Consider the following 21,511-nt stretch of genomic DNA (forward strand, 5'->3'; position numbering starts at 1 on the left):
TGTTTTCCACATCAGGGGGCGAGAGTGGAAAAATAAACTCTCTCGTTGGGTTTTTCTTTTTTTTTTCATGTACAACATCGAATGTGCAGCAGCTGAAAACACAGCAAGATAATCAAAATAACTCTTAGGTTAGTGGAAAATGCGATACTTGGAGCATTGTGATGCATTTTTATGGTGGAAATAAGTGATAAATCAGTGACTGCCCCTCCCTCCCTGGGCCTGGCACACACACACACACACACACACACACACAAACAGAAGCCCATGCACATCAGTTACCCAAAGTTGTCAGACAGTCTGAGCCTGCTTTACAAGGCGAGCCCTGCCAGGTGGGATGCCCCCAGACAACCACAGGTGACTGGAATACAACAAGGAGGCCTTGGCCAAATGACAGTTTGGGTAAATAGACTTTGTGCTACTTTTACTTGCAGCTGTATGCACTTTTTTTGGTGAATTATGCTAACATGACAGATTTTGTGCAACTTCAAAACTCATTTTGCATCATTGCATTAAAATAATAGATGTTGACATCGGTATGCTGCATGCATAATTCCAGCAAGCATATTCAATTATAATGTGCATACCGCTTTTTTGGGTGTGATTAGTAGGCTGCATGGGTTACTCAAAGATTGAACCTCTTTTGCATTTGTGCAATGCAAAAGTGTGTATAGGATGGAAGTGTTGAACAGGAAGGCAAACTCGAGGGCAACATGGTGGATCCTCCTTCTCCTGCTGCTGGCTCTCCTGCACGGTGCCACAGGCCAGAGAAGAACTGGACGTAGGAACAACTACAGGCTGCCAGACAATGGAGGAAATGGTAATTGCATGCATGTGAGGCATTGTACTGCATCCAGGCAGGAAGTACATCAGTCAGGACCTGTCAGAGATGAATTCATATAACAATGTGTCGTACAGAGAACCGGTCCGAATATTTTCACCACCTAATTTAAAAGGAAGAACCTATTTGATTTAGGTGCAAATCTAAGTAAAAATTAGGAATGTCTGATACTTCTCAGTACCGATAATTGTTGGCCAAATAAAAATGCAATATCAGTATCATATTTTTTGCCAATCATGAAAACAGATATTTCAAAAAATGCTGTAAACAACACACGTGTTCATTCCACCACAGGAGATATGTCATGTTACACATCTCGGTATCGGGTGATATCGGTATCAGAAATGGAGAGTTAGACAATATCGGCATATCGGGTTTCAGAAAAGAGCCAATATCAGACATCCCTACTAAAAAAAAGCATCTGGTTTGTCATTTTGCTGTTACAGTCCACTTGTATCGGGATCAAATGGAGGTAGTCAGAACCGGGCCTACCCAAAGTCTACCCCATCCTGCTCCATTTCTGATTTGCATAACAAAAAAGGCCCCCCCCCCCCCTTTTGTAAGTGGGGTTTGTGCATATTTTTGTACTGTTGTTATTGTTATGATGACATTATGATGATAATGATATGACTTCTATATTAGTTACATTAGTATATTACCCCCCCCAAGAACATTTTAGAAGTGAAAACTCCCCAGAAAAAGCTTCACTCATCTCTGTGCCGGATGCTTCTTCACATCCCAGATCGCCCCTCTCTCCCCATCCAATCCCTGTTAGTATGCAAATGAAACAGAGAAAGTGACCCATTAGACAACTAATAATTACAACAACTAAAAAAATGATCAATACAATGTTGTTTGTTAAAATCTGGGTGTAGAATATTTTATTTTCACTTTTCCTCAAAGAGATTAGACCATCAAAGGTTCTCCTATTTGGCGATGCAGAGGAGGAATGCAGGTGGGTCACAAGCAAAATGCCTGGGTTAGCCTGCTGCTGTGTTTAATGTAACTGTGAGAAACAGATGACATGTGTCCCACGACGTTGTCTACGTGGTGTATGATGGCATTGTGGCCTTGGATGCGCAGCCCAGGGGTTCCTGCACATTTAAAGGCAATGAGAGACGTTTGATTTGATTTGTTAAGATTACACTCGGCTGTTGTTAAACCCTGTCATGCCTTCTCTCCGCCCTCTTTGCCACTTGAGCCAGTGGGAGGGATGTAGGCGTATGTGCGCCGCTCACGAAAATTGCCCTGTTGGCGCAGCTTACGCATGGTGTGCCCGGTGCGCCCGGTCTATTAATTGAGATCCCAGTGTTCAATCTTCAATCAGGTTTACAGCAGTTGCAGGCTTTTGCTCAGATTCTCTCCCCTTCCTGTCTGGCAGCTCCCACCTGCTCCCTGGAAGTGGTTTTCATCCTGGACAGCTCCGAGAGTGCCAAGATCTCCCTGTTTGAGAAGCAGAAAGGTTTTGTGCTGAGCTTCAGTACTCGCCTGTCCATGCTGCAGGTGGCCGGCTGGACGCTGAAGGTGCGAATGGCCGCCCTCCAGTACAGCAGCACCGTGTCGGTGGAGCACAGGTTCTCGGCCTGGAAAAACCTGGACTCCTTCCACGGCCCTGTCAGCGTCATGAGCTACATTGGACACGGCACCTACACCACCTACGCCATCTCCAACGCCACGCAGTTGCTGGTGCAAGAGACACCAGCCGACAGCGTCAGGGTGGCTGTGCTGATGACCGACGGGGTGGACCACCCCCGGAACCCGGACGTGATCGCGGCTGCGGCGGAGGCCAAAGCTAATGGGATCAAGATCTTCGCTGTGGGCTTGTCGGACATCGCTCGGCAGAGTCACAACAGCGCCAAGCTGCGGGCCGTCGCCAGCGCGCCCGCTCAGCAGTTTCTTCAGAGTCTTCTGGATCCTCAGCTGGAGCAGAAGCTGCTCAAAGAGATGGTGAGCGCTGCCCTCTAGTGGCCACATGTGACACAAACACTAAATAACCTCCGCCAAGGCAAAACAGTCTTTTTCATTCATTCATTCATTCATTTTCTACCGCTTTTTCCTCACGAGGGTCGCGGGGGTGCTGGAGCCTATCCCAGCTGTCTTCGGGCGAGAGGCGGGGTACACAAAGCCAATCACTGACCACTCCACTGCGCTAACCACTAGACCGCCGTGCCGCCCAACAGTCTTTTTTGATTGAAAAATAATAAGCCAGGCAATAACTGTAAGAATAAGAATGAAATATCCAGAGCAAAAGTTGTAATTTTACGAGTAAAAAGTAATCATTTTACAACCGTGAACATAAATACAGGAAAATAAAGCCGTCGCATTTTGGGAACAATTGTAATCACAAGAATAAAACCTTCATTTTTATAAGAAACACATTTTTACCTATTACCTACAATTACAATTAGAATTGAGTATAAAATTGTAGAAACAACTAAATGGTCATTTGGATGGTGATGATGACACTTGGAGTTTTAAAGAGGAATTATTGTGCTTTTCTGACCTATGAATGTAGTTGGAATGTAGTACTCTTGTATTAAACGAAGCCAAAGATAATGAAGGTTGCGCATTTGGACGTGAGCCCTGAAAGAAGTTTAGGATGGCTCTGAACGCTCCGTTGGCTCTGTTTTTCTTGTTTCCAAACAACGGGTCACTGTGACTTCACTGTGAGCCTTGTGAGAAGTCACCGGTGACTTCCTTTTATGGACAAATCCGGGTACAAGCTGAGTGTGACCAGTGATCACAGTGGAGTGGGCGGAAGTGGTAAGTGGAAGAAATTAGAAAATAAAAATCCAAGGAAATACAGCTAAAATAGGTGCAGATTCTTTAAGATCGACAAAGCTTTCTGTGTGGATTATTGTGTGTAGTTGCTCTATAGGAGTCCACAACTCATTACAAAGGGCTGAAAATGAGCATAATAGGTCCCCTTGAAGGCATATTTTTCTGTAAAGGTTTGGTTGGACCCACGACCGTAGTGAGGATAAATGGCAAAAAAAGAAGTAAAAAGTTAAAAAAAGTCTGAATTTCTGATGCATAAAATCTTAATTTTATGAGAAAAATAAAAATTATATCATAATATTATTTTTGCACAAATTGTCATAAAAGTCAAAATATTACAAGAATTAACAAAAAAACCCTGTGAGTATAAAAAACAGAATGCCCAGAATATTGTCCTTCATGACCTTCATTTTGTGAGTGTTTTCACATTAATAGTCAGAATTTAATGAGCATTAGGTCAGATTATTTCGAAAAAAAGTCGCAATTTTAACAAGCACAATTTCAATCATAACAATGTTGTAATTGTCATAAAAGTCAAAATATTACAAGAATTAACAAAAAAAAACCCTGTGAGTATAAAAAAACAGAATGAAAAAAACAGACCTTAATTTTGTGAGTGTTTTCACATTAATAGTCAGAATTTAATGAGCATTAGGTCAGATTATTTCGAGAAAAATTCGCAATTTTAACAAGCACAAATTCAATCATAACAATGTTGTAATTATGAGAATTCAATGAAATTATTATAAGGGAAAGCTGCTGTTTTAGTATGAATCGCGTAGTCGGAATTTTACAAGCATTAACATAAGCCTATGAGAATACAGCAACATAATTACATAAATAAAGCCTTAATTTTGCTGATTTTTTTACATAAATAGTCAATATTTTTTCACAAGAATGAAGTAGAAATCTAAAATTTTACAAGCATTAACGGAAAAAAATGAGAATAAAAAGAATGACCAGAATGATGTTATTGTCGTAAGAATAAAGCCTTATTTTTTTTTTACCCGAATAGTCATAATTTTACAAGGAAAGAGAATAATGATGTTATCTTACAAGGATCTAATTTTACGAGAATAATAATAATAATAACTACCAATTGTTTAAATACTGTGCTGTTTTTCGAGTCAGTGACGAAACGGGAGCTCTTTCTTTGGCAGGATCCAATCACGAGCTATCAGTGACCTCAAAATGAGCTTGAGCATAATAGGTCCCCTTGAAGGCATATTTTTCTGTAAAAGTTTGGTTGGCCCCACGACCGTAGTGAGGATAAATGGCATAGAAGATGAACGGATGGACGTTTGGTTGGTTACTGACTCTTCTGTGTGTATTATTTTGCTTCCAGGGTACAGTCGTACTGGAAGAGGTGCGTGTTTGCAATTTTACATTTTGTATTCCAGCACCGGGCGACGTTCCTGACTCATCATCTCCTTGCCTCTTTAGTGTCCAGAAGCTCAGGTGTGTTTGTGCGAAAGAGGAGACCGAGGACCCCCAGGAGCTCCGGTGGGTTATTACTGCCTCAAAATCATTTTCTTCACCCCAAATGATTACGAAAACTCATTTTAACAAAAATGTTAAAATGACTCATTTCAGGGCAGAAAAGGCGAGGCGGGTTTCAGAGGGCCTCCTGGTGCTCTGGGAGAGAAGGTAGGTCACAATGAACAATGAGACAAGGAAAAGGAAAAAGTGTCTCGGTCTCATTGTGGGTCTGTGTTGTCACTCAAGGGGGAGCCCGGCGTGAACGGTCGACCAGGAAGTGACGGTCCAGAGGTAAAGCGTAACCCGGTCTTATTTTGTATTGTTTGTGTGAGGATAGAGGAGGCTCTTATTGTTGAAGGCTGTCTTGCAGGGTCGTCCGGGTTACAAGGGCAACAAGGTAAGGTCTTCGTATCTTCATAGTCGTGGAAAAATAAGCACTTCAAAAGCTTGAAATGTCTCTTTCAGGGGGAGAGGGGGGAGTGTGGTCCTCCCGGGAGTAAAGGTGACCCGGTATGTGTTTTATTAATAGGATTTTCATTAAAAACTCTTAATTAGTTTCTAATTAATGAAGTGTCATCTTTCAGGGTTCGGAGGGACATCCTGGACTACGAGGACCAAAGGGAAAACAGGTACCTTTGACTCATATTAGTGAATAAACTACAGCAGGGGTGGGCAAACTACGGCCCGGGGGCCACATGCGGCCCACTAAGCGATTGAATCCGGCCCGCCTGTTGCTTTTTAAGTATTTCAAATTTTAACATACAATCTCGCAACATAACTTGCAAGTCGGACGTCTTATTTAGTAAAAAAAAAACAAAAAAATTACAAATTAAATGAAAATAAATAACAAGAAAAAAAATATATATTAACAATATATATATATAAATAAATGTATGATATATTAAATGACTGATGTTTAAAGTGCTCCTGAAAAAGTTTTACAGATAAAATTCGACCAAAAAAATCTAGAAAAATTGTAAGTATAAAATAGTGTGTATGTTAAATATATGTTATGGCCCCCCCGGACAATTTTGTTAACTCAATGCGGCCCACCAGTCAAAATATTTGCCCACCCCTGAACTACAGTATGCAAACACCAGAATGAAATTTATGTATGTGGTGAAGTAAAAAAAAAAGTCTGAATTTCTGAAGCATAAAATCTTAATTTTATGAGAAAAATAAAAATTATGTCATAATATTATTTTTGCACAAATTGTCATAAAAGTCAAAATATTACAAGAATTAACAAAAAAAAAACCTGTGAGTATAAAAAAACAGAATGCCCAGAATATTGTCCTTCATGACCTTCGTTTTGTGAGTGTTTTCACATTAATAGTCAGAATTTGAGCATTAGGTCAGATTATTTCATGAAAAAGTCGCAATTTTAACAAGCACAATTTCAATCATAACAATGTTGTAATTATGAGAATTCAATGAAATTATTATAAGGGAAAGCTGCTGTTTCAGTATGAATTGCATAGTCAGAATTTTACAAGCATTGACATAAGTCTATGAGAATACAATAACATAATTACATAAATAAAGCCTTAATTTTGCAGATTTTTTTACATTAATAGTCAATATTTTTTCACAAGAATAAAGTGGGAATCTAAAATTTTACAAGCATTAGCGGAAAAAAATAGAATGAGAATGACCAGAATGATGTTATTGTCGTAAGAATAAAGCCTTATTTTCATTTTACCCGAATAATTTTACAAGAAAAGAGAATAATGATGATCTTACAAGGATAAAGTTCTAATTTTAATTTTACAAGAATAATAATAAATACTGTGCTGTTTTCCGAGTCGGTGACGAAACGGGAGCTCTTTCTTTGGCAGGATCCAATCACAAGCTATTAGTGACCTCAAAATGACCTTGTCAACCCATTGGAAATGGCAAGACAACATAACAGTCTGACTGATGGTGTTTGGTTTTACAGGTTAAAAAAGTGCTAATGTTAACCAGCAAACATAAAGTCACAGAATTCCAAGAATTATGTCATAATCATACGTCTACAGACTAGAATAAAGCCAAGAAGTCGCAATTTTAGAAGCATAAATATATATATATATATATATTTTCCAATTTCCTCCAATGTTGTATTCTCGTGTTAAACAATGCCAGATTGTTTCAGTTAATGAGGTTTGCGCATTTGGAAGTGAGCCCTGAAAGAAGTTTGGGATGGCTCAAAAAGCTTGGTTCCAGAGGGCGTAGAAAAACTGTTCCTTTGTGATGTCACAGAGGAGCGAGCTTCCTTATATGGACGTAGCTGTGAGCCAGATAAGCTCTCTGCCCTCCACCAAGCTCTGCTCCTCTGTTTACGTTACTAGCAATGGCTCGTAAGGGAAAGCCACATTTGTTTACATTTCCTAAAGACATTGCAATTCCTACATTATTAATTAGATTATATTAGATTATATTGGATTATATTAGATTATTCATTCATTTTCTACCACTTATCCTCATGAGGGTCGCGAGGTGTGCTGGAGCCTATCCCAGCTGTCTTCGGGCGAGAGGCGGGGTACACCCTGGACTGGTCGCCAGCCAATCACAGGGCACATATAGACAAACAACCATTCACACTCACATTCATACCTATGGACAATTTGGAGACGCCAATTAACCTAGCATGTTTTTGGAATGTGGGAGGAAACCGGAGTACCCGGAGAAAACCCACGCATGCACGGGGAGAACATGCAAACTCCACACAGAGATGGTCGAGGGTAAAGGGTGGAATTGAACCCTGGTCTCCTAGCTGTGAGGTCTGCGTGCTAACCACTTGACCGCCATGCAGCCCTATATTAGATTATATTCATAAAGTCAAAAGTTGTCATTTTACAAGTAAAAGGTTGAGATGAACCCTGGCTTTCCAATGCTAAACGGAAATTGGAATAATGTATGTATCGACTATGACCAACAACAGCAAAGAGTATTAACCTAGTTTAGTAGTATCTGAATCCACAAGCAATTTCATTGTTTTTTGATGTCCCCTTCAACCATTGATACAAAAGACGGTAGTCAAAGTGTCCACTGTGACGACTGCTGGTGGAGTCTGGTCTTTGTTCACCTCTGCACTAATGGAATGTGAATATTGGCTTCCATCTAATCCTGATTCCAAAGCAGGGAATTCAGGCTTGCAGGATATTTTTCTTTTGCAGGAACACACTTTGTATGGTGGGATTAGCACGGCGACCTGGACGCTTAGTTGTCGGAATAAAGCGTGTTGCTTTTTGAGCGGGGCCTGAGAAAGTACATGAAAGAACTGGATGTTGACTTTAATCCTCCTCTTGTCTGATTCTCATTCATGTGACCTGCTACAAGACTACATTATTTATAAACCTTCTTTTGCCACATATGATGGAGCAGGGGCGTCCCAAATGAGGCCAAGGGGTCATTTGAGGCCCGCAGCTTGTTGACTTGATTGACTTTGATTGACTAACCACAGAACATTGGAACATTGGAACACCTGTCTGAGCTTAAACTTGAGAGCCCTGGTTGGCCCCTGGTGAATGAACCGGCAAAAAATGAAAAGAGAAACAGAAATAAGTGACGGAAAGGACAAGATTGCGGGTACAAGCGGCTGGAATTTTCCCCGCAGGGTGGCTGGGCTCTCCCTTAGAGATAAGGTGAGAAGCACCGTCATCTGGGAGAGACTCGGAGTGGAACCGCTACTCCCCCGCATTGTGGCTCGGGCATCTGGTCAGGATGCCTCCTGGACGCATCCCTGGAAGTGTTCAGGGCACATCCAACCGGTAGAAGGCCTCAGGGAAGACCCAGGACACGTTGGAGAAACTACGTCTCCCAACTGGCCTGGGAACGCCGGGAGGAGCTGGACAAAGTGGCCGAGGAGAGGGAAGTCTGGGCCTCCCTGCTTGGGTTGCTGCCCTGCGACCCGACCCTGGATAAGCAGTAGAAGATGGATGGATGGAATAAATTTGTAAAAATTTTATTATATTTAATTATATAATAATATATAATAATTATATATAATGTTATTATATTATTCTAATATTTTTTTATTATTATATTATTATTTATATATTTAATTCTGTGAATAAAGTTGTAATATTAGGAGAGAAACATATGGAAAAAGTTAGAATTTTACAAGTATAAAGTTAGAAGAAAGAAGTCCTATCGTGGGCGGCACTGCGGTCGAGTGGTTAGCACGGAGATTTGGAGACCCAGCTGACTTCGGGCGAGAGGCGGCGTACACCCTGGACTGGTGGCCAGCCAATCACAGGGCACATACAGACAAACAACCATTCACACTCACATTCATACCTATGGACAATTTGGAGTCACCAATTAACCTAGCATGTTTTTGGAATGTGGGAGGAAACCGGAGTACCCGGAGAAAACCCATGCATGCACGGAGAGAACATGCAAACTCCACACAGAGACGGCCGAGGGTGAAGGGTGGAATTGAACCCTGGTCTCCTAGCTGTGAGGTCTGCGCGCTAACCACTCGACCGCCGTGCCGCCTAAAGGGGACCAATTATGCTAATTTTTCGACCCTTTGTATTGAGTTGTGGACTCCTATACAGTAGCTACACAGAAAACTTTCTCGATCTTCCAGAATCTGCACCTATTTCAGCTGTATTTCCTTGGAATTGTGCTTCCCGCCAAGTCGGTCTGTTTTAATTTATTCCACCCACGTCCGGGCACGGCCACTCCACTGTGATTGGTCACACTCCCAAACTACGTCCTGACTCCGCACAACACTTTGTTGATAATAAAGGAATAAAGCCTTTGAAGAGCTAATTGAAATGTGTTTAGGAGCTTACTGGCAGCTCATGATCTACTGGCTGGAGACCCCTGAGTGACCGTGTATGAACTCAAAGAGTAGGCACCACTGGTGCTCAGGAGAAGCCGGTACTTGCCGTGTGGCCTCCAACCTCGCCCGCCCGAGGAGCACTCTCGGAAATACTTTGTCAGAGGCACCGCTGGTGCTGTGGAGCTCAGACGCAGACGTGAGGGCACTGCATGTACGATCTGTATACGATCTTCAAATGTGGTCATTCCACGTTTTTTGCGAGACTAACGTGTTCCAGACATCGGTGAGCACTGTGGTTCTCTCCAACCTCCATGGACGCACAGCGTGTCCGACATTATTGCACCTTTCCCGGCGATAGTGCTTTGCTCCTGGCTGCAGCAACAGTTTGGCGGATATTTCACGTTCATGTTTACAAAAACAGTCCATGTGAAATGCAGCTGACAGATGAAAATGTTTTTCTCTTCTTGGGAAGTACCAACTATAACAACTTCTGCCTGAGCTTGTTTCATGAAGCAAACCAGCGCTTGGGGGAGGGCTCCTTTGTGACATCACAAGGGAACCAGTTTTGCAACGCCCTCTGAAACCGAGCGTTTTAAGCCATTCCCAACTTCGCGCAAACACTTGATGATCATAAATAATGACTATCTATACAGAATTAAGCGATTTCATGTATTTTGCAGGGAGAGACTGGACCACCTGGTGACATTGGCCTCGAGGGACCACCTGGACAAAAAGTACTTTTGATGAGGATCGTAACGAGGCTTCAAAATCAATAGTCTTGCGTGTGGAAAAACAGCATCATTATGCCGAATTTATGGCCGTTTTGTAGGTTATTTTCCCAGTAGGAATGAAGCCATGGCCTTTGCTGGTATAAGTTGTTAGGCTTCATACAGTGTGGTACACAATGGCACACATACAGTCAAGGACCTTTAAGGAGGAAGCCCACAGGCATGAAGCTTCTGCTGAGCATGGAGCTGATGCACAGCTTTTTGAACAAAGATGTCTTTATCGGCAGCAAATATGGTTGATTTACAGCACATGGGAAAATATTACACATTCATTCAGAGGAGGGAGGACAAAGCTCTCCTCTTTAGTGCCAAAATACCACAAAATGATTGCAGCTATGAACCATTTGGACCTTTAAAGGCTGCATTAGAATAAATAGAGCTGAATACCTTTACGTGTTAATAATATACATTGTAGAAGAATGTAAACATACTTGCTGATACTTACGTCAATGTCGTCCTGTTGCAGGGCGATCGAGGGCCTGGTGGTGACCCTGGTCCACCGGGTGACTTTGGTATTGGCTTTCCAGGAGCCAAGGTGATGTCTACCTATATGAATAAAAAAAACAAATATGTTATGAATGTGCACTGAGGTGACGTGTGATGCTTTCAGGGTGAAAAAGGTATCCAGGGAAGGCCAGGTCCAACAGGTCCACTTGGCATCGGAGAACCAGGAATACCAGTGAGTAGCTCTACAATGTAATTTAGAAACATGTTTTTGTACGATATGAGTATTTGCCATACATTCATTGATGTGTGGTGGCCTGCCATAGATCAATTAGGATCGCCACAAATACACTCCTAATCGCAAAAGACCAGTTGAAAAATTGCAACAATTTACATTTTGCACTGTTTTTAAATACTTTAGTAAGCAATTTAGCTGCAAATAAGCATTAAAGTGAAATAGAATGATCAAAAGTTTAAGAACATAACAATCTCAAAAATAGGTTTGGGCATGCTTGATGCCGGTGTTTCCAGGAGGCTAGTGGGAATGTTGCTCCAGATGGCTTCACGGAGATCATGCACTGTCTGGAACTGATGTCCATTGTTGTAAACGTCCCTTGCCATCTATTCCCAAATGTTCTCAGTTGGCTTTAGATCAGAGGAACACGCAAGATGGTCCAAAAAGAGTGAGCTTATTCCTCTGGAAGAAGTCCAGAGGAATTGTCAGGCGGGCATTATGAACTGCAGCGTTGTCCCGTTGAAAAGGCCAGTCATTACTACACAGACAAGGGACTTCAGTCACAAGGGATGTCTCCAGCAACATCTCCACATCTGGAGAATTCTGGAGAGTCCAGGTACTGGGGAATGAGGTACAGTGCCATGTTTCCTGCATCATCATCATCATCATAGCCGAACAGCAAGGGATCCAGGTGTGGGTCAGTAATGTCTCTGATATATGACAGGATGACGCTTGAATGTCATCATGACCACAGAGGTCAAGGTGACGGATCTGTAGTCATGAAGTCCTCAGTTTCTTGGGATGATGGTGGAAGCCTTGAAGCAGGTTGGAACGTTGCATGTCTCCAGTGAAGGTGTTAAAAAGGTCTCAACACCGGTGTGGAGGTGCATGGAGCAGGGTGCTTGGGTGCAAAAATGACGTTGTTTGTCCACATGAAGACATGTGGACCTCGCAGATGCAGAAAGCATCAAACAGCCTTTATGCAGCTCAACAATCCAACCGCGTTTTTGCCTTTGCCATGAAGAGATCCCGAAACTGCGAGTTAAATTGTATTTTTAACTTTTTCTGGTTTAATGGGCACTTTTGGAGACTCGAACATGAAAGCATGTATTGATGTTCTGAAGGAGCAGCAGTTGTTTGTCTCCCACAGCGTGTGACCATGTATCGACCATGGTCGATTTATGCAAACTAGACAATTTACTTAATCATTTCCTGTGTGATTGGCGGGGTGTAATGCCATAGTTCCACTGCCCAGTTAAATTGGCTAACCTGGTGCAAGGGCTACAGTTCTGCTTGAACCACAAAACATGTGTAATAAGAATATAGTAGTATGTAAAAGTATGTTAGCCCCAAAAAATTTTTTTCTGTTCCAAAAAATATATTTTTTAAAAGGGACCTGCTATGCTCATTTTCTTCCCTTTTGTATTGAGTTGTGGACTCCTACAAAGCAGCCTCACAAGATAACCCGTACAGAAAGCGTTCTAGATCTTTCAGAATCTGTACCTATTCCAGCTGTACTGTATTTTATTGGATTTTGGTCTGTTTTAATTTATTCCATTCACAGCCCACCCTTGGGCATGCCCGCTCCACTGTGATTGGTCCCACTCAGCTTGTGCAGCTACCAGCTTGTACAGATTGTTCCCACACATATACACACGTAGCAGGGTATTTGTAAAACCACATACCCCCCCCCCCTTCCGTTTATGAAAAATATTGTGTCCACATGACCTCATATTTTTTTGAATGCATCCACACATAACTGACAATAACAATAGTGAGTCCCAAAACCAGCATCGGAGTCTGTTACGAGGAAGATGCCTTGGACATGGAATGATTATTTGAGGGAAAATGGCCGATCTCAAAGTGCTTCTTCGCCATGTTCTTCAACAGGAAGCAGAATTTGAATAGAAAGCGTTTGAATAACAGCTACAACCAAACCCAGATATGAGGGCATCCATGTAGTTTCTGATGTAAACACTGTGGTGTCGTGTGTAGGAAAACCCCGGTTATTGGCGTCCATAACCAAACACGCAACCAGATTTTTTTCTACACTTTGGCCTTAGGTTTTGAAAAGGTTAGGTTACCTGACGCAGGCTGTCAGGTAAATACATTTAACCGTCTCAAATAGAAAGAGCATCTGCTGTGTTTAGCAGGTCAAGTTGTAAAACAAAATATGACATTTTGTTACACAATCACAGAAAACTAAGATTAATGAGCTCCGGTTTCCTTTAACGCATCCAGTTACTATGTGGCCCACAGGAGACGTTCACATGTCAATGTTTATTCACTTACTGTACATGCTTGAGGCAACGCTGGCTGTCTGTTTCAGGGTCTTCTTGGACCACCGGGACTACGAGGAAACCCTGGACCACCTGGAGAGGGTCCTGCAGGGCCAAAGGTGGGTGGGTCAGTCTGCAAACATTATTCAACATAACGTTTGTTGTGAATTGGCAACGTGTACAACCGTGAATCAAATTGATTACAATTTTTTTCCATCACTTTTTGCAATCTTCTAAAACAAGCAAAACAATAAGAGCAGGAGTATTAGATCAATATCTACAGAAGACAAATTAACCTTCTATGCAGATGATGTGCTGATCGTCCTCCAGAAAAACCCATTCATCACTGCTGGAATGTCTGTTAGTCATTCTCATCCTTATCTAATTATAGCATCAAGACCCAATGAGGATAAGAGCACCCACCTTTGAATTATATCACCTGTCAAGTCAGCTACAATACTAAAATTTGAAAGTAATACAAAAATGGTTCCTCCAATTTTTTGTGTGGATCACATGATTGTGCCCCACGCATTACATTTTTTTAAACAATTTTAACATACAAGTTAAATACAAGTGTAAAAAGAAGTTAGCCACTGCTACTCTTTGTACGACCTCAGGGTCCACTGTGTTTTTTTTAATATTCCAAACCATGATGAACACAGTTCCAAACCTGACCGTAATAAATGAATTTCCGGGTTATAGGATTCAATGTTTTCATGTTTTGGGCAAAGACAACCTGTTTATGACTTTTAAAGAAATAGTTCTGGTGACATGAAAAAACACTCCTATAGTCACAGTTACACTCCTATTACCGTATTTTCTGGACTATAAGTCGCTCCGGAGTATAAATGGCACAATGCCAAAAATGCAAAAAAATGCAAAAAAACATACATAAGTCGCACTGTAGTATAAGTCGCATATTTTGCGGGTAATTTATTTTCCAAACTACTTGACCAAAACCGACATTACGTCCTCTTGGAAGGCAAGTTGTAACAATAAAAGAATAGAGAACAGGCTGAATAGGTGTAAGATATGCTAACACAATGCTTATTCAGCTACACAAAAAATAAACATGAACAGAAAAGGTGACCAGTGTTTATGTAACATAAACACTTTTTTCATTTATAAGTCGCTCTGGAGTATAAGTCGCAGGAACAGCCAACCGATGAAAAAAAGTGTGACTTATAGTCCGGAAAATACGGTATTTATTGTTTACAACACATTACACAGCTTTATGCTGCAGGAACTACAGACAGTTGATTGCTGTTGATTGTGAGCTAGCGAGCTAACCAGTTAGCCACAAATGTATTCGTTCTAAACTTAAGAAGCAAGAAAGTTACCACTTCCAAATGGAATGGGAGGAGAACTTTTTTCCACTATGTCATTATGGGATGTTTGACAGGCCATGGCTGACTTCATGAAAACCTCGCGGAAAGCCGTGATAAAGCAAGGGAGCGATAATCAAAATGCAAGACTACGAGGGACTGTATAACTCTTGGTAGAAGTTCCCATATACTGTAATTCAAATGTCCATGTGTTTACATGTTAGGGTGATCGTGGACTTGAAGGACCCCGGGGGAATCGTGGGCTGCCTGGTATCGGTTTCAAAGGTGACAAGGTAAATAAACCTATTGTCGTATATATTTATTGTTTAGGTCTCTTATACTTCACCAAAAGCCCAGAATACTGTACATTTGACAAGCATTTCTTTAGGGCAGTCTTGGTCCACCTGGACAGCCTGGTCCAGTTGGTTCTCCCGGTGTTGGGTTCCAAGGAGAAAAGGTACACATTTACAAACAATCAGTTGTATCACCTGCTAGATTAGCTCTGAAAAAAGCTCCCAGGGTCTCTTACCTGCACATTTTTCCTTCAGGGTGACCAAGGCCCTGCAGGACCCACGGGACCCAGAGGAGCTCCAGGTGTGGGAATACCAGGACCTAAGGTATAGGACCAAAGTAGACCCGCATTAAATGTCTGATGAAATGCAAACGAAGCTGCTAATTGTGATGGACGTTCAGCTGTTTAGCACTTTGATTGCATGGAAATGACTCAGCTTGCATTCATGCAGATCAAATAAGTGTGTCCTGTCAATCAAACACAAGGTTATTTATAATCTCAGTAATATGAGGGTGTCTTAATGTTCATTTCCTTTGCAATTAAAGTGTAAATCACGGAATTCAATATGCGTTAAGTGGTGAAAAACACTGACCGCAATAAAAACAACAGTAAGATTTTTCCATTTTTTTATGACATTTAGGGAAATCAGGGATTCTCGGGAGTACCAGGACCCCCTGGCGAGAGAGGTGTGGGAGCGCAAGGACCAAAAGTAATTATATAAGCAAAAAGCAGCATATCAGTCCCAATGGGTAAATATTACAAAATAACTTGTTGTGATGCTCTCAGGGAGGTATGGGGGCCGAGGGCCTTCCAGGCATTCCTGGTCAACCAGGAGAGGATGGGGTACCAGGGCAAAAGGTATTAAGGTTCACTGTATTTAGTATATTTGGGACATATTTTAGGTTACTTTGATTGTTTAGTTCCCTTTTTCAATGTCAGGGTGACATTGGATTACCAGGCCCCAGGGGACCAGATGGCAGTCCTGGTAAAGGCACCCCTGGAGAGAAGGTGAAGATTTTCATTTTTTTACTATCATGGCTTGGAATGGTATGAGCAAATTATCATGGTCTTTTGTCAGGGGGACAGAGGGGACAGAGGGACCAGAGGTCTGCCAGGAGCTGTTGGCCCTGTGGGGCCAATGGGACCAAAGGTAAGGATACATTGAAGGGGGCATTGTTTTACAGTACATATATCTTGGTAGAGTTGCAGTACAGAGTACAGGACTTAGACCTTCCAGTTTCATGGGACGCAGCACAATGAGTGTTGTGTTTTTAGGGCGATCCTGGATTTATTGGGCCACCTGGTGCACCAGGACAACCAGGGAGGGGCATTCCTGGTGCCAAGGTAAGACCATGCGATGCTCAAAATATAATCCTGTTTATTTCATCCTATCATCCATTCTTGTTGTCCCTCCAGGGAGAGCCAGGTCCACAAGGTCCTGCTGGAGTAATAGGTGAACCCGGTCGCGGAATAATTGGACCCAAGGTGCGTTCAAGGCATAATGACTTTCAATGATATATCATGACCAGGTTCTGACAATGTGGCTTTTATAGGGTGACAGAGGGTTTCCAGGGCCTGCTGGGTTATCAGGAGGTAAAGGAGAAGGCGTTCCAGGTCCTCCAGTGAGTACCAATGTACAATGTGTCCAGTGCACGTCCTTGTTATCATTCCTAACACTTTGCCTCAGGGGCTCCCAGGACCCCCAGGCTTGACAGGTGAGCCTGGACCAGATGGAGTAGGCTTACCAGGACCGAAGGTAAAGAAGAGGTAGAGAAGATAGATGAATGGAGCACAATGAAAGATAAATTCTTGTTTTGTCCAGGGAGACAGAGGCCTGCCTGGACTGCCTGGGCCTGCAGGTGCTCCAGGAGTAGGCCTCCTTGGGCCAAAGGTAGCCATATGAATCGTGATTATCATACATTGAAGGCTTAAAGATTGATATTCCTATTGAGAGACACGCCTTGGATTTTTCCCTGCAGGGTTCCATTGGCGCGATGGGTCCTCCTGGACTGCAGGGCCCCTCAGGAGAAGGTATCCAAGGACAAAAGGTATAGCAGCCACCTGACACCGGCAGGATCCACTTTAAAAGAGTGCAGATTCAAGTTTTTTTTTACTTTCTCTACAGGGAGAGCCTGGATTTCAGGGGATTCCTGGCCCAAGAGGTCCTCCTGGAATAGGACTTCAGGGAGATAAGGTACCACTATCCTGCTGATAAGAATATCTATGCCAGCTTGACTTTGTGATAGAAGACCGATTACTGGTAGATATGCTACGTTGTTCTTGCAGGGGGACCGAGGCTTTACTGGTGAGAGAGGAAAAAAGGGAGACAGTGGGTCTGGCGGAGAACCCGGAGCCACCGGACCTTCGGTACTGGATTTTGTTGAAAAATGATGAATGGATTGATTGCTGCAGATGGGAGTGGACAGGTTTGACTCTAGGAACCGGAGGACTGGAATGTGCTATGTGAATACATCCTGGAAGGACTAAACCCTTTCATGATGCTTGTGGAGCATTACCAGGAATAGCTACTGTCAATGAAGGCATACTCAGATGGTCTGTTTCTCTTTTGAACCGCAGGGAAGAGTGGGACAAAAAGGTGAACCTGGACTTACAGTAAGTCAAATGATGCTCAAACTAACTTGATGAATACTTTTTGAATACTGAGCTTTGCAACTCCATCACGAGAACATTGCTTTGCTGTCTTTCACAGAGGGAAGAAATCATCCAAATCGTGAGATCAATATGCAGTAAGTCTGGAAAACAGAGGGAGTTTTTACTTTTGCTGTGCGATGAAGTCTTGGTTTCCATCTTATGCCTCAGATTGCGGGGTGACCTGCCGCCAAAGCCCCTTGGAACTGGTCTTTGTAATCGACAGCTCCGAAAGTGTGGGTCCAGACAACTTCAATATCATCAAGGACTTTGTGAGCACCCTCGTCGACCGGGCATCTGTGGCCAGGGACACCACACGGGTGGGGGTCGTCCTGTACAGCCACATCAACACGGTCGTGGTCAGCCTCAGCCAGGCGGCCTCCCAGGATGAAGTCAAGTCGGCAGTACGCTCCATGACTTACCTGGGCGAGGGCACCTTTACAGGCAGCGCCATCCAGCGGGCCAATCAGGTTTTCCGAGCGGCCAGAGCCGGAGTAAGGAAGTTGGCGATCGTCATCACGGACGGCCAGGCCGACAAGAGGGACTCGGTCAGTCTGGAGACCGCGGTGAGGGAAGCCCGGGGAAGTAACATCGAGATGTTTGTGATCGGGGTGGTCAACACCAGCGACCCGCTGTTTGTGGAGTTCAGGAAGGAACTGGACCTCATGGCTTCAGAACCAGACAGTGACCACGTGTACCTCATTGACGACTTTAAGACCCTGCCAGGTGACGATGCACGGAGCTCATGATGCAAAAACACACTTGCTAAAACAGAAAGTAATACTAAGACTAAAGTTTGAAAAGTTTAAAACTAAACCAACAGATGCAGAAAACTTCAGAGACAACCGCAATTAGCTTTACGGAAATACTTTTGGTGCTTCCTGGGAAAACCAGCATATGTTGTTTTCATGCTAGTCTGGAAAACACAATGTATGCTGGTCCACCAGGCCAGCATACTAGCGCAAAAACACAACATCTGCTAGACTGGTCATGCTGGTAGGTGGTCTATGCCAGTGATTTTCAACCACTGTGCCGCGGCACACTAGTGTACCTTGAGAAACCGTCAGGTGTGCCGTGAGGAATTATCCAATATCACTTTTTATAATTAACATTTATTAATCATCATTTGCAAATATTATGTCAATAGCCATTATGTCAATAGTATACATGGACCCAAATATTCCAATTGCATTTGGTTTATTTGCTCAAACGGAAAGAATTGAACAGGGATGGAATATTCCTTTAACCAATCCGATTGAGGTATCTTGTACCCGCTCAAACGGAAAGTTGTCAGGGTGCCTTCTTCTTCGTGGTGTTTTTCTTCTTCTGTTGTTTATTGGCGGTTGGCAAGCAGCTTTCGTGTGCATTAGCGCCATCTGTGGAACAGAATTTAAACCCTTCTATACTTTATTCACAAGTGCAGTTTTATTAAAAAAGAAAATATATATCTATATAAAACATGTCCCGAGTTTAATTATAAAATATTAGCAAGATTGAATTTGATCAGACGAAAAACTGGCAATACGGAGTTATTCCAACAAGTGAAAGAAAAACTCGGGGAAGCCGGTATCACGTGATGTTTACGTTTTACTGGGCATGCCCTATTGACTATTGATTTTCACGGCGCATGTAGACAAGAGATTGGAATATTCTTTTCCATGGATACCATTGTTTCCCGAAAGGTCATTCGGAAAGAGAAAAAGTGGTGATGTAAAAACGTGGCTACTGTGGAGTGTCTGTGGTGTAAAGACTGGCAGAGCAATGTAATATTGGTCCGTGTGGCAACACCTACCTTGTTCCTCCCATAGACTTATTGATGCACGTGTGAGGTCATGGTGACATTTTGGAACATTTTTGGTTAGTGGTGTGCCACAACATTTTTACAATGTAAAAAAACGTGCCGTAGCTCAAAAAAGGTTGAAAAACACTGGTATATGCTGTTTTTTTTAGTTTAGTTTGTGGTCTCTAGCTGCTAAAATGCTAGCTTATAGCTGTCTGGCGCATGCTGGTGTTGGCTTGTAAGAACAACTAAACGCTTTTTTGAAGGTATTGTTCTGGTGTAGGTTAGCCCACCTAGCTAGCAAGACAAGTGTCTGTCAGCCATTTTGAATTGTAGCAAAGCCGGCATCATAAATGTAACAGAAGCATCTGGATAGGTGAATATGGACAAAGGTACATTATATTTTTCCTTACCCTCATTTGATTTATGATTAATCGTTTCAGCCCTCGAGAAGAAACTCTTAAGTCGCATCTGCGAGGACAGTCAAAATGTGTCGCTCCAGCACAGTCCGTCTCCACCTCAACCCGCAAGAGAAGCTGCAGCTCCGCAGAGACCAAAAATAGACCACAGAACCTCGTCAGAAACCCAGAGAGTGCCATTCTTTGACAGAGAACCTTTCAGACCACAAACGACTGTCGAGACAAAGCACACCATCATGGCTGGAGTCAACGGGCCGATGGCCCCCACTATGAAGACACCACGGGGGTCCCGTCCACCCATGACTTCTGCATCCTCGCGTGAGTTTGACACAAAGGAAGCTTATTGTTGAAATATTTAGAGAGTAAACAAAATGTCCTACTTCCATAACAGAGCGCTGCAGTCAGGTCCTGGACCCGGGGCCATGTCGGGACTACGTGGTGAGGTGGTACTACGACGCCACGGCCAACTCCTGTGCTCAGTTCTGGTATGGAGGCTGCCAGGGTAACACCAACCACTTTGATAGCGAGAGGAGCTGTAAAGAAGCTTGCGTGCGCATCTAATATTACTACAAACTTCATAATATTCTTGATAATGTACTTTACCACCAAGGTGCTTCAACATGCCTCTTTAACCAAGCATGACTTTAATGTGAACACAATGTTTATTAAGCTCTTTGATGGACATTAAAAACTCATTTTTGTGATCTACTTACTTGAAAAGTTTTTTAAACCACTAACTATTCAGTAAAGCCAATCATGTTGTGCTATTTTTTTGGACTTTATATTTGTGAAAATGGTACTTTAAATACAGTAATGTCATTAAACAATAAAGCTATTTTTGAATCATTGTTGTCACATTGAGGGACAGAGGGACGCAGAAAAAAAACAACCTAATCACTACACTTACATAAAATATCATTCATTCATTCATGCCCTGTGATATAGACAAACAACCATTCACACTCATATTCATACCTATGGACAATCTGGAGTCACCAATTAACCTAGCATGTTTTTGGAATGTGAGGGAAAACCGGAGTACCCAGAAAAAACCCACGCATGCACGGGGAGAACATGCAAACCATAAAATATCACTTTTTAATTAATTTACATTTTAATTATTTAATCACAAAAATACTCATTTTAGTACAAAAGACCCTCCACAGACCTTTTAAAAATTAACAGTAATTAAACCTTGCTTTGAACAAAGGAAATATGCCCTTTATTAATGTAATAAATTACATAAGTACCACTAGTTTTAGATAATAATAATAAGAATTAGGACTATTCTAGTAACATTAAACTGACCCTGCAGGGTTTTGTTATACAGTCGTTCCTTGTTTGTCACAGTTAATTGGTTCTAGACCAGGGGTCAGCAACCTGCGGCTCCAGAGCCGCATGTGGCTCTTCAGCCTCTTTATTGTGGCTCCC

General features: G+C 42.5%; 2 protein-coding genes across 4 annotated transcripts in view; one reads left to right on the forward strand and one right to left on the reverse strand.

Annotated features, from left to right (window-relative positions):
* mios (missing oocyte, meiosis regulator, homolog (Drosophila)) overlaps positions 1–20,711 on the reverse strand; it is a 36,248-nt gene extending 15,537 nt beyond the window's left edge. Inside the window, exons 1-5 of one of the 3 annotated variants that reach the window (XM_078790694.1) lie at positions 18,304–18,741; positions 18,010–18,213; positions 15,470–15,552; positions 13,629–13,748; positions 11,103–11,203 (exon numbers count right to left, since the gene is read on the reverse strand). The gene's annotated coding sequence lies outside the window, so the exon portion shown is untranslated. Of the gene's footprint in view, positions 1–11,102; positions 11,204–13,628; positions 13,749–15,469; positions 15,553–18,009; positions 18,214–18,303; positions 18,742–20,460 lie in introns of those variants that run through there. The other 2 variants (XM_078790695.1, XM_078790696.1) reach the window with 2 other exon arrangements.
* col28a1b (collagen, type XXVIII, alpha 1b) lies at positions 261–20,926 on the forward strand. The gene is made up of 34 exons (XM_058054040.2): positions 261–399; positions 663–817; positions 2,220–2,785; positions 4,962–4,982; positions 5,060–5,119; positions 5,210–5,263; positions 5,342–5,386; positions 5,466–5,492; positions 5,561–5,605; positions 5,680–5,724; positions 10,550–10,603; positions 11,124–11,192; positions 11,268–11,336; positions 13,666–13,734; positions 15,165–15,233; positions 15,329–15,397; positions 15,489–15,557; positions 15,873–15,941; positions 16,019–16,090; positions 16,172–16,240; positions 16,311–16,382; positions 16,508–16,576; positions 16,649–16,717; positions 16,786–16,854; positions 16,920–16,988; positions 17,055–17,123; positions 17,212–17,280; positions 17,358–17,426; positions 17,519–17,599; positions 17,810–17,845; positions 17,943–17,979; positions 18,053–18,607; positions 20,105–20,398; positions 20,472–20,926. The coding sequence occupies exons 2-34, from the start codon at positions 673–675 to the stop codon at positions 20,639–20,641; spliced, it is 3,414 nt and encodes a 1,137-aa protein (XP_057910023.2). The 5' UTR covers positions 261–399; positions 663–672; the 3' UTR covers positions 20,642–20,926.
* Positions 20,927–21,511: the final 585 nt, after the last annotated feature.

The sequence above is a fragment of the Doryrhamphus excisus genome, linkage group LG5, assembly GCF_037039965.1.
Source record: "Doryrhamphus excisus strain RoL-2023G ecotype Guam linkage group LG5, RoL_Dexc_Guam_v1.1, whole genome shotgun sequence".
NCBI lineage: Eukaryota > Metazoa > Chordata > Actinopteri > Syngnathiformes > Syngnathidae > Doryrhamphus > Doryrhamphus excisus.